At 35.7% G+C, this 16,810-nt stretch overlaps 1 protein-coding gene across 1 annotated transcript in view; it reads right to left on the reverse strand.

Moving 5' to 3' along the window:
- Positions 1-16,810, reverse strand: part of LOC148943868 (dual 3',5'-cyclic-AMP and -GMP phosphodiesterase 11A-like) — a 103,598-nt gene that overhangs the window by 22,429 nt on the left and 64,359 nt on the right. The window contains exon 6 of the mRNA XM_089101267.1: positions 7,326-7,433. Coding sequence (XP_088957393.1) covers positions 7,326-7,433 — 108 coding nt within the window. The remainder of the gene's footprint in view (positions 1-7,325; positions 7,434-16,810) is intronic.

Below are 16,810 nucleotides of genomic sequence, written 5' to 3' on the forward strand. Positions count from 1 at the left end.
GCCTGCATTAATTTAAAAACGTTAAATTAAAAAAAAAAACTAGTTGTTTTAGCTGAAAGTAAGAAGCGACATTGAAACTACTTTTTAAAACAATAAAAAACTTTAGCGTAAAGAGCGGGGCGTTGAGGAGGGGACAGCCCCTCCCATAAACGGAATAATTTCTGTTCGTTTTAAGTTGTAACGTCGCTCCTTACTTTCAGTTAAAAACTTTCAGTTTATATTTATCTATATTTATTTATCTATATATAGTGAGCCAAATTCAAAGCCTGCATTAATTTAAAAACGTTAAATTAAAAAAAAACTAGTTGTTTTAGCTGAAAGTAAGAAGCGACATTGAAACTACTTTTTAAAACAATAAAAAACTTCAGCGTAATGAGCGGGGCGTTGAGGAGGTGACAGCCCCTCCCATAAACGGATTAATTTCTGTTCGTTTTAAGTTGTAACGTCGCTCCTTGCTTTCAGTTAAAAAAACTTTTTTTTCTTTTATTTAATTTTAATAAAGCTCTTCTCTTTTCTCTCAAAAATTTTTTTTTTTTTTAAAGCACATTTTAAAATTAACTTCGTAAGAAAACTGAAAGATTTATTTATCTATTTCAATATAAATTTTGGGGAAGTTGTATGATATTACCCCGACCACTCAAGTTGTTCATCCATTGACGCATTGTAGAACCGTTTTTTTCGTTAGTTTCTTTCAGCTTAGAGTGAGAAAAGACAAAGAGAAGTGACAGAGTAGAGGGGGAATATATAATTTGGGTCATCTTTTTGCACATTTGGGGGGGGGGATTATTTGTACAGTGTGAAGTTAGAAAACAATTCTTACTGCATAATATGCAGAATCATTGTACCTAACGCATCAGAAATGCAGAAACGCAAAACTTTATCCCCCCTCCTAATGTGCAAATATATAGCCCAAAATTGTAGCCTAAGTATTATATTTTTATCATACCTAGGTATATTTCAATATGATTGAGTGTCAGAGAAACAGGTTCTACCTATATGAAGAATATTAGGTCGGGGCAATATCATACAAGTACCAAATTTCGGTAAGTCCAAGATAATTGTTTTTGATTAAATAATGTTTATATCTGATTATTCTAGGATAAACATTTTTTCCTAGGTCTTGTTAAGTTTTGTTGCAATTATAATAAATAAAAAATAAAAATATTTAAAAAATCAAAAAATAAAAAAAAAAACTGTTGCCAAGAAATTTTTACCAGGAACTCCCCTAAGAAAAGTGAATAATTTAATCGAAAAATGAGAAATTATTGCTCTTATTAGCTATTCCTAGTATTTTAGTTTTTTTTCTGATAATTTTTGCTGGCCAAGAAATTTAATGGTATCTTGAATCGGGGATGTCAATTGCAAGTTTTGCTGCTAAAAAAAAATCAATGAAGTAGATTGGATCAAATTATACTACATCCATCTAGAAAGGATACTGGCGGGATTATTACTTGTTAAAGCTAATATAAGTCATTAATATAAATAAAAGAAAACCAGACAGAAACCCTTGTTGATGTATTATCCCCCCCCCCCCACAGAATAAATACTTTTGCGTGCTGTAACGATAGGTATCGATACCGATCTCCTTCGGCTGCGAGAGTAATGCTTGGTTGGTGACAAATCATCCGACGCTTATCGTGCTTTCCCCCCAGATTTCTCCAAGTACTGATTTAGAGCTGGGTCAACTACAGCTGAGGTCATAAAGTTCCACCGTTGGGATTCATTCCAAACCAAATAGCCAGTGACTTCAGGACTTGAACCCCTGTCTTTAGGATTTCAAGCTTAGCACGCTAACCACTACTAGAACTGCTCAAGAGGTAAAAATCTGCAGTCTTAAAAATTAAATAATTATTATTTCCGTGTAAAGTATCCACGATTGGTATAAACGAAAACGCAGGAGAAGTTTATCATAGGCTTCACCCCTTAGAAGCAGGTTAAAAAACCTGTTAGAGATGAAATTATTCAGTTGATGAAGTTTCCAAGGAGCAGATGGAGCCCCTTATTTCCTTATATTTAGGAGATATAGTTATTCCGTGTTCTTTATTGGTTTCCTATAGCAATATATTTACAAAGCTATTATCCTGACTTCCGATGTCCATGGGTCCCGATGTTAGCAAAAAGTTACTCCAATTTTATTTCCCCATTTGCACTGGCCAGAGCACCGAAGACAAACCCTGCCTGATCGATGCTCATGAGTTTGTCAGAATCAGCTAGATCTGGGAAGCTAATCCCGGCTTCCGGTTGGTAAGTATTCCCGGCCAGAGTTTTTTGGCGCGAAACTCAATCTATTTCACTGTTGGCTTTAAAACAACTTGTTAATTTTGGTTTTTTGAAGTTTCAGTGTTTTGCTAATGCAGTTTTTTAATCGTAAGTTGAATAGGACAACAGAAGCTTGGTGACTTTTCAAATAATTTGTTTTTTTTTCATCGATTCTCGCGATACTTATCACTAGACAGGTTTATAAGCCAGCTTTGCCTTTCAATGGATGTTCAATACTGCCTTTTTTCTAGCGTTAAGACAAAGCTTGCCGTGAACATCTCCTCTACGGTACTTTCACACAAAAGACTATAGAGGAAGGCATGTAAGGAGGAGCATATACATGACACAGAGCCATTTAATGTTCAATGGCAAAGGAGACAGGACTGGAGAAAAAATTGGTATTTAAAGCCGTCTTCAACAATGACAGATAGTGAATAATTCTTTAGGACTTGCCTGGGACACTTGAGAGCTTTTTTATTACTTGTAGTACATATGTATAGTTGAAAAAGAAAGAAGATACAATCAAAATCCGATACCAGACTATGGAAAACCATAACATTTAAATAAGAAGTCTCTCATTTTTGCTTGAATTAGAGTCAATGCTTTAGTGTGGCTATGGAGGGGACAGTCTCAGAAACTTCAGAGGGGAATAGTTCGGTATAAAATCAGATTTTCTAGTATCCTATATAATAATCAAATGTTATTGGAGGGCATAGAGCCCCTTGTAGTGCTATATTTTGCTTCCTGGTCCCCCCAAAGCCAATAACGACATTCGATCTATATTTTGAGATAGCCAGTTTGTTTAAAATAGCCGGAAGGTCTAATGAAATCCGTCTTTGATGTTATTACCCCATAGGCCTTATGACAAGGACCTTAAAAAATACAGATTGCCAGTTTTTTAGACCTGTGTTTTCAGGAACGGCTAATGGCATTATTTTGAAACTTTAAGGGAATATTGTTGGGTATGATCAAGTAAATATAAAGAAAAAAAGTGCACCTTGGTTGTTAAAAGGCATATATAAAAAAGCTCAGAAACAGCAGTTGAATGAAATCAGAAGACACTATGTTCATCCAGGTTGTTAAAAGAATGTATCATACATCTCAGGATGGCTAAGGGTATTAGTTTGAAACTTTCAAGCTTTGTCGGAGGGGATTGGGAAACTAATCATGACACGAGGTGCTTCCTGGTTCTCGAATGGGCGTCTCTGCACATCTCAGAAATATCTAAGGATATTAATCTGAAAACTTCAGGGAGTGTTGTGGAACCAAATCGAAGTATTCTCTATTTATCTACGCTGCAAAAAAAGTGTATCTGCATATCTCAGGAACGGATATGGGTATTAATTTGAATTTTTCAGGAAGTATAGAAGAAATACTTGAACTAAGCTTAAAGAAAATATGTGTATACTGGTTGTTAAAAGGGCGTACTTGTAATATATCAGGGTAAGGGTATTAGTTTGAACTTTTCGGGGAATGTTAAGGCAGATTACAAACTGAATCAAAATATCCTACATGTACCTAGGCTGTCCAGGCGGGATGTTGAACGGCCGGGAGTATTAAGAGGAAATTTTCATGGAATATCTAGAGGGATAATTAACTAAATCAAAATAAACTATGTATATCTAGATAATGGTGAATCTGCAATATTTACCTAAGGATATCAATCTGAAGACTTCAGGGAGTGTCGTGGAACCAAATCAAAGTACTCTCTGTTAATCTACGTTGTCAAAGGGTGTATCTGCATATCTCAGGAACGATTATGGGCATTAATTTGGATTTTTCAGGAAGTATAGCAGACACTTTTGAACTAAGCCTAAAGATAAGATGTATGCGGTATCCTTGTTGTAAAAAAGGGCGTAATTGTAATATATTAAATAAAAAAAAAACAAGTTTTTTAAACTGAAAGTAAGGAGCGACATTAAAACTTAAAACGAACAGAAATTATTAAAATATTCTAAGAAATTATTCTTAGAAATTATTCTAAGGGGCTGTCCTTTCCTCAACGCCTCGCTCTTTACGCTAAAGATTTTTATTGTTTTAAAAAATAAAGTTGTGAGACAGAGTCAAACTTTAGCGTAAAGAGCGAGGCGTTGAGGAGGGGACAGCCCCTTAGATATACGGAATAATTTCTGTTCGTTTTAAGTTTTAATGTCGCTCCTTACTTTCAGTTTAAAAAACTTGTTTTTTTATTTAATTTCTGATCGTTTTTTAGTTAATGCAGCTTTTATTTTTGCTCAACGTCATTGAATAAGTAAACAAAATTTGCGTAAAAATTTTACTTTACTTTTGCTAAATGGCTGTCTCTAAATTTGGTGCTGACGTAATTTACAAATTAACTTACATAACGAACTTCTATATTCGTATATTTTTCTTCTGGCAAAAAATAAAAAGTTTCATATTTTAGCACACACTAGCTTGAAACCTATCCAGAAGGGTTTTCTGATGCGCCGAAACTGACGTTTTGATTTTCATTAACATTCTTTCACATTTAGGGATGTTTCTCCCCTTAACGAAATCAGGTAAATTTTCTCAGACTCCTAGCCTATGATCAATAATAGTAAACTTAACAAAATTCACATATTTAGAAGCTGCATTATAAGCCCATTCTTTTGATACATTTATTGACATCAAAGTTCCGTTTTTAAAAGTTTCGATTACTATTGAGTCGTATCGCTTTTTTTTTATTGTTTTTTTTATTACGTATATGTTATTACGTATATGATGGGGTTATTCCCTTAGTCAATACCATGCTCTTTAGGCTAAAAGTAAAAAAAAAATTTAATTCACAAACCCCTGAATCACAAAGCCGTTTAATTAGAATAGATAGCTCTTTTGAAAGCACTAAAAAAAACTGTAACGTAAAGAGCGAGTTATTGACTTGGGGGAGAACCCCCTCATATACGTACTAATTTCTGTTCATTTTAAGTGCTAATGTTGCTTCTTGCTTTAAGTTGAAAAAACTTTTTTTTATTTTTTTATTTAATTTCTGATCGATTTTTAAATAATGCTTGGAAATCCGGCGCCCCCTTCATAGAAATGTCCCTCCCCCCAAAGAAACATCTTCCAAGGAAAGATTCTCACAAGTAACCCCTTCCTCCAGCCCCCCCCCACCAGAAAAAATTCTTCCTGAAAATGTCTGTATACTTCCCAATAACCAATACAATATGTAAGCAATGGGCAAAGTTCATAACTTGCAGCCCTTCCCCTGGGAACTCTGGTGGATTAAGTCATCCTAAAAGACATATTTATTAGATTTTCGACTATGCTGAACAAAATAAATATCTCAAAATTTTAATTGGGTGACTTTGAGAAAAAAATGAGCGTCGGAGGGGGCCTAGTTGCCCTCCATTTTTTTGGTCACTTAAAAAGGGCACTAGAACTTTTAATTTCTATTCCAATGGGCCCTTCTACGATATTCTAGGACCACTGGGTCAATACGATTACCCCTGGAAAAAAAAATAAACACGCACCCGTGATCTTTTTTCTGGCAAAAAATGCAAAATTCCACATTTTTGTAGATAGGAGCTTGAAACCTCTACAGTAGGGTTCTCTGATACGCTGAATATAATGGTGTGAATTTCATTAAGGTTCTATAACTTTTAGGGGGTCTTTTTCCCTTTTTCGAAAATCAGCCAAATATTCTCAGGCGCGTAACTTTTGATGGGTAAGATTAAACTTGATGAAACTTATATATTTGAACTCAGAAATAAAGTCTGATTCTTTTGATGTATCTATTGGTACCAAAATTCCGTTTTTTAGAGTGTCGGTTACCATTGAGCCGGGTCGCTCTTTACTTACAGTTCGTTACCACGTACTGTTTGATCAGGGTAATGCTATTAATTTGAACTTTTCAAGGAATGTCAAGGCCGATTACGAACTGAATCAAAAGACGCTCCGTGTACCTAGGTTGTCCAGGTGGGAAGTTGAACCGTCGGGAGTATTAAGGTGAGATTTCCATGGAATGTCTAGGGGGATAATTAACTAAATCAAAATAAACCGGATAATCCGGATATCCGGATATCCAGATAATTGTGAATCTGCAATATCCCAGTCACTCCTTAAAACTCATTAGAAGCGGCTAAGTGTATTAATAGAGACTTCTATGGAAGTTTGAAGGCATGGCCGTATCCAGGGAGGTTAGGGGGTTTAAACGCCAAATCCTCCGAAATATTTGTCTGACCTGTAAAAACATAGCAAAATTGGATATAAACGAATTTGTTATGCTTTTTTTGAGGATTTTTGTGTACCCCCCATCCTCGAAAAAAAATTCTTGTGTAAAACAACCCCTGAGGAAAAAAAAAATCCTGGATACGACCCTAGTTGAGGGGAGTCGCAATTGGCAAAAAAAAAAATCAGGAACGGCTGAATTTATGCAACAATCAAAGCCAAATGCCAAATTAATACAATCAAAGCCAACACACAGATTACCTAATTGGACCTAATTGGAGTTATATATTTTAACTCTTAGGCAGAAAATCTTAAAAAATATTCATAGCATAGACCAATAATAGATAGTATCCAATAAGCAACAAAGTCAAATAATAACTCAAACTTACAGCGGCATAATAACCCAAACTTAAGACTGCCAGAAGTTAGTATGAATAAATAAATAAACCCAAAAGGAAGAGAAATTGAAAGAAGTAACCACATCAAAAATAAAGATAACAGATGCTGACGAAGATGATAATTCTGTTTTTTTTTTATGAAATTATTGTTCAAACAGTTGTTCTTTATCTAGAATGAAAATTGCTTAGACGAACAGAATATATCCAAGTGATTAAATACTCCACGAAAGATAGAATCTTTTACTAGGTTGAAATGAAAAAAAACAGAAAATTTTTGAAAATTCTTACACATTTTTGTTCTTAAGGTAAAATATGAAGAAAATAAGGTTTTCAATTGCAACACAAGTGCATGGATCTGGATGATAATGAGAAAACGGGAGTACTATCTAGTGAAAAAGAGGAAGAGATGAAGGGAGAGAGAGAGAGCGATAGAGGAGAGAGACAAAGCGAGAGAATGAAAAAAGAAACGTTATTAAACTGGAAATAATAAATAAATCTTACCTGTAGCATTGCAAACATAGTTTGGGCAACACTAAAGGAATGTCTCCAATTATGATAAGGTACAGCTCTGTAGTTTTTCTTTACTGTGAGAACCCAGCGATAGAGAACCTTAAAAATTCAGAAACCTATTATATATTTGGAGCTATAGAGAAAACTGAAATATATGTGATATCAATTAAATATACCGTTAAGGATAATAAGATGAAATAGGTTTACACTTTTCCAGAATTTAGGAACAAAAATCTGTGTAGAAGTTGTGTTACAAAATGTAACAGTCAAATGTATATTCCGATTGCTATAAATAGGAAATATAAAACAACGAATACTACAACACATGGACTTCCATTGAATCTGGTGTAAAAAAAGGGAGTTGGAACTTTTAGACTAAGCTCTGACTCAGCAAATATTTCGTCAAAAATTGGCAACGACTAAGCACTACGACTAAGCAACACTTCACAGATTTTCTGATGACGTGTCAGATTGGAAGAAAAGTTCCTTGAACTTTTTTTTTTGTGGCATACAAACACAGTGCTTTTATTCAATCTAATTTTACGTTAATTTTTTATCACACCTCACTCTTTTGATATTCTCCTTATTAGTGTTATTTTATTTCTAAATGGAAATCTAACACTTCCCAGACAGACATTAAAGCCAGACCTGGGTTCTGCGATACCCAGATTGGGCTTTATTAGATCTAAAGTCGCGGAAGCAGCTTTCTAATTTTGTTACCCAAAATATTTTTGGAAATCTAGAATTGAAATGGCTCATTGTTAAATTTATTGCTCAATTAAATCAATAAATTAGCATAAATGATATGACAGCACTTCAATGTCTATACATAGGGTGCTACTACGATCCAAATCATAAATACTGATATTCTTCAAAACAAAAGTCAAAAATACATATGAAAGGAAACTAAAGTTTTGCTGCACTAAGTTATTAGTAGGGGTAGTGGGAGTTTATCCCTTATTAAGTTGTGGTGTGTTGGTTATGTTGGCTTCAATCCGATCGGTGCCGCAATGAGTTGCTAGTAGTAGTAGTAATTGTTTAGCAATTATAAGATTATTTGTTTTGGGAGTAGGCTTGTGGTCTCAGATGGCTTGGTCATCAGACGGATGGTAATGAGTCATTAGTATTAGAAATGGTAATTTACTCCTCATAAAGTTGTGTTTTGCTGACTATGTTGACCTTTTTCAGATTTGTGGTGAAGTGAGTTGTCATTAGTAACAGTAATGGTAGTATCTTAATTGTACTACTCACGAGATTAAAATCTAGAACTCAAACGTCAAGTCAACTGCATCTATTTATTTAGCCCTACTTTATTTAGTTCACAGACACTGCTTCTTACGCTAAATTTGACCTTTCGTCTCAATTCTTTAAGAACGATTTTTGAAACACAAGGGCTGTGTAATTAGAATAAGAGCCTTTATTAAAAGTTCTTAAAAACCTTAGTGAGAAGAGAGGGGTACTGAGAAGGGGACAGTCTCCTTATACATGAAATGATTTCTGTTCGTTTCAAGTTTTAATGTTGCACCTTACTTTCAGTAAAAAAAAATTGTCGTTTCTTTTTATTTAATCCACAAAAGAGACTGTAGTGTGACTTATGTACTATAAAAATATAACCTAGCTTTAGATTTATTCCTTCACACAGAAAATTTTTTTTAATTAAGTTAAACTTTAAAAATTTTCATTTAGTTAAATTTGCATTTGTTTGTAGGATGATGTCATGATATAATGAGAATAAAATCTAGCTAAATATGCTCAATACAGCAGACTAATCTGATATTAAAGTCATTCCTTTGTAACAAAATATCGCAAATAAAGTAGTTTCTAGAGCGTTTCATTTCAAAATATAATGAACTCTTGCTATGAACTCTTGAGTTTTTTCTCAAGTTCAAGTTTTTTTCAAGTTCAAGTTCATTTAATTTCTCAATAAATCACTACAAGACAAAATAAAACTTTTAAAATAAGAATCAATTGAAAGCAAAATATTTACAGGGGGTGCCTACACAGTGAGTTATAATCGAAAACAGTCAAAATAAAAAAAATAAAAGAAATAATAATAATAATAACAAATGATGAAAAGAAATAATAATACACTAGATATACTAGGAAGAAAATGAGACACCACACTGAACCCACCGCCCACACCTCAAATCAATAAATTACCACATAATTAAATAATAATCAACAATTGCACCGGCCAACATGACTTCAAATAAATGTTTGAGAATAAATAATGTGAGCTCATGTGAGCTCATGTGAGCTCATGTTTGAGAACATGAGCTCACAACATTTTGATTATGTTATATAAGAAAAGAATAATATTGTTCCTCTTATTTTGTCAGCTAGAAAGAGCAGGGATACCAAATTCTAGGAAAAGGGGGAATGTCTTACTATATTTTGACTGTCTTACTATATATTTTTACCTACCAAACATTTTGGAAAATTCTTTCTTATGGTATCCCACTAAAAAAACTAAACCTAAAATTCTTTTTTTGTGTGTATTAATTTTCTTTAAGAAGTTCCTTATCACCCCAGCTCCCGTATTTCCTTGAATAGGTGCATCTGACAGAGGGATTGCAATATTCTTGGTAACCGTCAGTGGAATGATTTTTCATTCCTTGTATATTTATTCTAAGGCGTATTTTAGTATGGATACGTTCAGTATTGTTTCAAAGAAAAAATTCGAATCCTAGATTTTGAAAATATACTTTTTTTTATTCCTTAGATTTTTTAAAGAAGATCACTGCCATCTCCCATCCCGCCTATTTTTCTGAATGGGCGCTCCTGGCAGGGAAATTATTAAATTCGTGGGAATGAAATTCTTCATTACTTATTTTTTAAAGAATCCTTGCCCCCCCCCCCTTATGTTTCCATGAATGAATGCTCATGACAGGGAGATTAAAATTATAATATTTGTCGGAAGCAACAAGAAAGATAACTAGTCTGTGAAGTTTCTATGTACTATAAAAGTAGGTTGAATTGAAAAAGAAGTGGCTATTTTCACAAGCTGTTACATAGTAATCGCGTTATTGAACAGAATGCATTAAAAAATTATATTTGTTTTATAATAGCAAAATGTGTAGTAGAAATATATTACTTGTCTTTAGAAAGAAACAGAAGTTAACTCGTGAAAAATTGTGCGAGAAATCAGGTTCCGTTCTTTTTACTGGCTTTAAATTTTGGTGAGTTCAGAGGGCTTTTCCTTTCTTGCCTATGCCTCAAAAATAATAATTTTCATTTTCGAGAATATGTAACACATGTAAAACAATGAAATTTAATAACACTTATTACAACAGAAGTAAAGGAAAGTAGTCCCGCCTAGCAGCAGTAATGCCATAAGACCTTTCACGACGTCCATGGCAGATTCCCATAGGATTTCTACGACGCTCATAGCAGATCTACGACACCCATACAAGATTCCCATATGATTTCCACGACAAGCCCTGTTTCCACGACACCCCTGGTTCCATGGGAGCCAGCAGCTATTGCGACAATGCTTGTATTTTGGGGGGACACCCCCCCCCATTTTGAAACATGCCCTGTGACAAACACCCCTGGATTCCATGGCACCCTGGTTTCTCCTGACGCCATGGAAGATACACCCCTGTTTTAAAATGACCGGGTAAAATATGAATGACGCAATCTTGCTTCAGTTAACTAATAGGGGTAAACTAAGAGATGTAGACTTTAGAGAATGTTTACATTCAGTTGCTTTGTAATAGAAAATCGTACAATCTTGCGTAAGTCAACAAATGTTACATCACAGGTGATTTTGACCTAAGTGATTGGAGTTGAGGATAATGCATGACTTAGTGGATTTATGGCTTAATAGTAGTGCACACATGGGTCTTACGTAATGAGAGAGCAAATGTTATATAAATACAGCGCACATGTGGGTCTTACGTAACGTTTTATCATTTCAAGACGTATCTTGAGATACTTCTCTTCGAGATGTTCAAGTCGTTTTTTTCTTTCTTTCAAGGCTTTTTTTCTGTCAAAGCGTTTTTTTATTTCTTACATAATGGGGAACGTTAACTTACCCTTATCCTTTTAACTTACCCTTCTTCTTCAGAACCCGAGGGGGATTTACCCGCTTTTAATTGAGGAGGACACATACGTAGGGTGCTATATAACACTATTGAGACTATTTTTTTCCGTGCATTTTTTTCTTTTCATGATTTTTGTCTTCATTAAGACTCGGAAGACCAATTTGCATCCAATAAAACTATGCCTTAATCAACTTGCATATGAAGCCCTTTCCAATATTCTGTTCTAGCTAATACATTCTAGAAGTAGCGTATTGCTTGCTAGGAGAATTCAACTTTTTTTGCATGCTAGATTGATGATAGTTTGTTTCCTACGGGTACAATAATTGAGGCGAAGAGGGAAAATGAATCATAGGCAGCGCAATCGTGCTGCCTAAGTAAACAACGATGTCGGTACAATGTATTATTATTTACAATTCTTTTCATACCAGGGCACTTCGTATTGAAAGAGTTTTCGTAGAAACTTGGAAAGGGGCTCATTCGATTGGAAATGGGAATGGCTAGTGCCATTTTTAATAGTCGAAAGTGATCGGAAGGCAACTAACATTCCTTCCAAGCCCATCATTTCCCGAAATACATCCAATCAAAATTTTGAGATAGTCATTTGGTTCAGTGCAGTTGATTTCCAGATAGAAATTATGTTTTTTAGGAGGACACTCCCCCACAGCCCTCAGGGCAAGAGCTGTAAGTTATGCCTAGGGGGAATATAAGGTTTTATGGAAAGTGTTGTCGTAGAAACTCCAAAAGAGGCTCATTCGATTGGAAATTCAAAGGGCTACAGCCCTTTTTCAATAGTCGAAAGTGATTGGAGGGTAATTAACCCCCCTCTCACGCCCACCTTTTCCCCAAGCACATCCAATCAAAATTTTGAGATAGCCGTTTTGTTCAACATAGTTGAAAGTTCTGGATATAAGGTCTTTGAGGATGAAAACCCCCCCACATTCCTTAGGGCAAGGGTTGTTAGTTATGCCCTGGGGGCATATAAGGTTTTTATAGAAAGCATTGTCGTAGAAACTTCAAAAAGTGCTCATTCCTTTGGAAATTGAAATGGCTAGTCCCTGTTTTAATAGTTGAAAGTGATTGGAAGGCAACTAACACCCCTTCCACACCCACCATTTCCCCAAACACAGCCAATGGAAATTTAGAGATAGCCATTTTTTTTAACGTAGTTGAAAGTTCTGGAAATTATACATTTGAGCAGGACATTCCCCTCACAGTCTTCAGGACAAGGGTTATAAGTTATGCCTTGGGGGCATAATTTACCCTTGCCATTTACCCGTGCCCCAGCCATTTAAACATTTCAAGTCCGTTAATTTTGAATTGAAGTTATCAAGTATTTTGAAATAGGTTGGATACATTACATCAAGGCATGGCTGATTGTAAACAGAGCAAAGCCAAGACAGATAGTCAAAGTAATTGAGAGGCAAATGTTTAAATGGCTGGGGCACGGGTGAATGACAGGAGTATGCATGACTCTCATATTGGACATATACTTGTCAGGTTAGTTTTTGGAAAGGCTAAAGTTATCAAGTATTTTGCAGTAGGTTGCATAGGTTGCATCAAGACATGGCTAATTGTAGACAGAGAAAAGCCAAGACAGATAGTCCAAGTATTTGAGAGGCAAATGTTTAATTGGCTGGGGCACGGGTAAATGGCAGGAGTATGCATGACTCTCTTATTGGTCACATACTTGTTTGTTAGTTTTTGGAAAGGCATGCCTGCCTAGAGTCTCAGGCATGCTGACAAAGAAATTAAAATTGACATAAGACCGTTAGATTGCCTGTAATGAGAGGCAAATAAGGTACGCCCGCCTATGGTCTTAAGAAGGTTGACCAAGAATTTAGAATTAACATAGGACCATAAATTTGCTTGAAATAACAGGCAAACAATCGTATAGAAGGTTTTCTTCTATACGATTTGAAAGCTTTGTTGTAAAAACTTGAAAAACGGCGCATTCAACTAGAAATTCAAAGGGTTAGTGTCATTTTTAATAGTCGAAAGTGATTTAAGGGCAACTAGCCCCTCTCTCACCTCCACCATTAATCCAAATACTTCCGATCCAAATTTTTTAGATAGCCACTTTGTTCAACGTAGTTGTAAGTTCTGAAAATTAGGTCTTTGAGGATGACCACTCCTCCCCCTTAGAGCCCTCTTGACAAGTGTTACAAATTATGCCTTGGGGGCATATAAAGTTTTTATTGAATGTTTTGTCGTAGAAACTTGAAAAATGATGCATTCAATTGAAAATTCAAAGGACAAACGCCTTTTTAATAGTCGAAAGTGCTTGGAGGAACCCCTCTCTCACGCCCACCTTTTCCCCAAACACATCCAATCAGAAATATTAGATAGTCATTTTGTTCAACGTAATTGAAAGTTTTGGAAATTAGGTCTTTAAGGATGACAACCTTCTCCCCCCAGGACCCTCAGGGCAAGGGTTGTAAGCTATGGCCTGGGGGCACATAAGGTTTTTATAGAAAGTGTTGTCGTAGAAACTTCAAAAATGGCTTATTTGATTGGAAATTGAAATGGCTAGTGCCATTTTTAGTAATGGAAAGTAATTGGAGGGCAACTAATCCCCCTCTCACGTCCACAATTTCCCCAAAGACATACAATCAAAATTTCGAGATAGCCATTTTTACTACGTATTTGAAAGTTATGGAAATTATTTCTTCGTCGATAAAACCCCCCCCCCCCAGAGCCCTTAGGGCAAGGGTTGTAAGTTATTCCCTGGGGCATATGAGATTTTTATAGAAAGAGTTGTTGTAGAAACTTCAAAAAGGGCTAATATGATTTGAAATTGAAACGGATAAAGCCCTTTTGAATAGTCAAAAGTGTTTGAAGAGCAGCTAACCACCCTCTCACGCCCACCATTTTCCCAAACACATACAATCGAAATTTTGAGATGTTCATTTTGTTCAACGTAGTTGAAAGCTCTGGAAATTAGGTCTTTGAGGATGAAAACACTCCTCCTCCCTCCCGACAATCCTAAGGAAAATGGTTGTAAGCTATGCCCTGGGGGCATAAAAGGCTTTTATAGAAAGTTTTGTCTTAGCAACTTCAGAAAGGCTCATTTGATTGGAAATTGGATAATCTAGTGCCCTTTTTAATATCCGAAAATGATTGAAGGGCAACTAAACCCCCCCCCCCCTCACACCTACCTTTCCCCAAACACATCCAATCAAAATTTTGAGATACCCGTTTTGTTTAAAGTAGTGGAAACTTCTGGAAATTAGGTCTTTGAGCATGAAAAATCCCTCACAGCCCTCAGGGCAAGGGTTGTAATTTAAGCCCTGGGGACATATAAGGTGTTTACAGAAAATTATGTCGTAGAAACTCAAAAAGGGCTCCTTCAAATGGAAATTGAAAGGGCTACTGCCCTTTTTATTTGTCGAAAGTGTTTGGAAGGCTCGATATTTTTATAGTAAAGATCGATCTGGGTACATTGTATTATTATTTTTTTTTTGTTTAGACCAGGGCACTTTGTATTGAAAGAGTTGCCATACGAAGTTCGAAAATGGCTCATTTGATTGAAAATAGAAAGGCCTAATACCCTTTTAATAGTCGAAAGTGATGGGAGGGCAACTAGTCCCTCTCCCACGCCCGCCCTCCCATTTGCCCATTATGTTAAAAACTTTATGTTATAAAGATATGTTATTATAAAAATATTTATAACATTTATTATAATTATATTTATAATTATATTTATAATTATGTTATTATAATTATATTACGTAATTATATTTATAATTATGTTAAATTTATAACATTATGTTAAATTTCATTAGGACTTATATGTCCCCAGGGCATAACTTATAACCTTTGCCGTGAAAACTGTGGGGGGAGTGTCCTGCTCAAAGGTATAATTTCCAGAGCTTTAACTGCGTGGAACAAAATGGCTATCTCAAAATTTTGATTGGATGTGTTTGGGGAAATGGTGGACGTGAAAGGGGTGTTGGTTGCCTTCCAATTGCTTTCGACTGTTAAAACGGGCACTAGCCATTTCAATTTCTAATCGAATGAACCCTTTCTGAAGTTTCTACGACGCGTTCTATAAAAACCTTTTATGCCCCCAGGGCATAACTTACAACCCTTGCCCTGAGGGCTGTGGGGAGGTTGTCATCCTCAAAGACCTAATTTAGAGAACTTAAAACTACGTTGAATAAAATGGCTATCTCAAAGTTTTGATTGGATGTGTTTGGGGGAAAGGTGGGCGTTAGAGGGGGGTTAGTTGCCCTCCAATCACTTTTGACTATTAAAAAGGGCACTAGCCCTTTGAATTTCCAATCAAATGATCCTTTTTTGAAGTTTCTACGACAACGCCTTCTATTAAAACCTTATATGCCCCCAGGGCATAACTTACAACCATTGCCCTGAAGACTGTGGGGGTGTGTGCTCCTCAAAAACATAATTTCTATATGGAAATCAACTACGCTGAACAAAATGGCTATTTCAAAATTTTGATTGGATGTGTTTGGGGGAATGATGGGTGTGGGGGGGGGCTATTTGCCCTCCAATCACTTTAGACTATTAAAAAGCGCACTAGCCCTTTGAATTTTCAATCGAAATTGAAAATATGACATTGTTTATATGACATTGCCTTCTATAAAAACTTTATATGCCCCCAAGTTTCACTTCACTTCTGAACTTTCCAAAGAAGAAGAAAAAAGTTCAGGTTCTCATAGAGGGCTCATTTGATTGGAAATTAAAAGTTGTAATTCACTTTTTAAGAGTCAAAATTGATTGTAGGGCAGCTAGCCTCCCCCCACACTCCATTTATTTTTTTCCCAGTGTCACTTCATGTAGAAGGGGTCGTCGAATAAATTTCAAAGGGGGCTCATTCGATTGTAAATCGAAAGTTCTAGTGCCCTTTTTACGAGTAAAAAGTTTTCGGAGGGCAACTGGCCCCCAAGCCCTATTTCTCAAAATACGTCTGATAAACAATTTGAGGTAGCCATTTTGTTAAAAATAGTTCACAGATCATATAACAAAAACTCTTATACATATGACCATTTCGTTAAAAATAGTTCAAAGGTCAGATGAGAAAAACTCCTATGTCGACATCCCCCCCAGGGTCAAGGGTAGACGTTGTTAGTATTGCTCTGAGGGCATATAGGGTTCTTATGGAAGCTATGCTCGTATAAACTTCGGAGAGGGTTTAAATGATTGGAAATTGACAGCTCTGTTTCACTTATTAAGAGTCAAAAGAGGTCGGAGGGCAACTAGCCCCCCTCTCCTCGCCCTATTTTCCTCAGACCAATCCGATAAGAACTTTGAGAGAGCCATTTTTTCAAAATAGTTCAAAGGTCAGATAACAAAAACTCCGATGTAGACACATCCCCCAAGGGCCCGGGGGCAGGCATTGTATGCTCGATTTTCCCAGAAGAGAGAAAAAATTTTCAGTTCAATACTGAATTTTCTCAGAGAAGAGAAAGA

This window comes from Artemia sp. Qi Xiang Cuo, chromosome 15, assembly GCF_049724085.1.
Source record: "Artemia sp. Qi Xiang Cuo chromosome 15, ASM4972408v1, whole genome shotgun sequence".
Lineage (NCBI taxonomy): Eukaryota > Metazoa > Arthropoda > Branchiopoda > Anostraca > Artemiidae > Artemia > Artemia sp. Qi Xiang Cuo.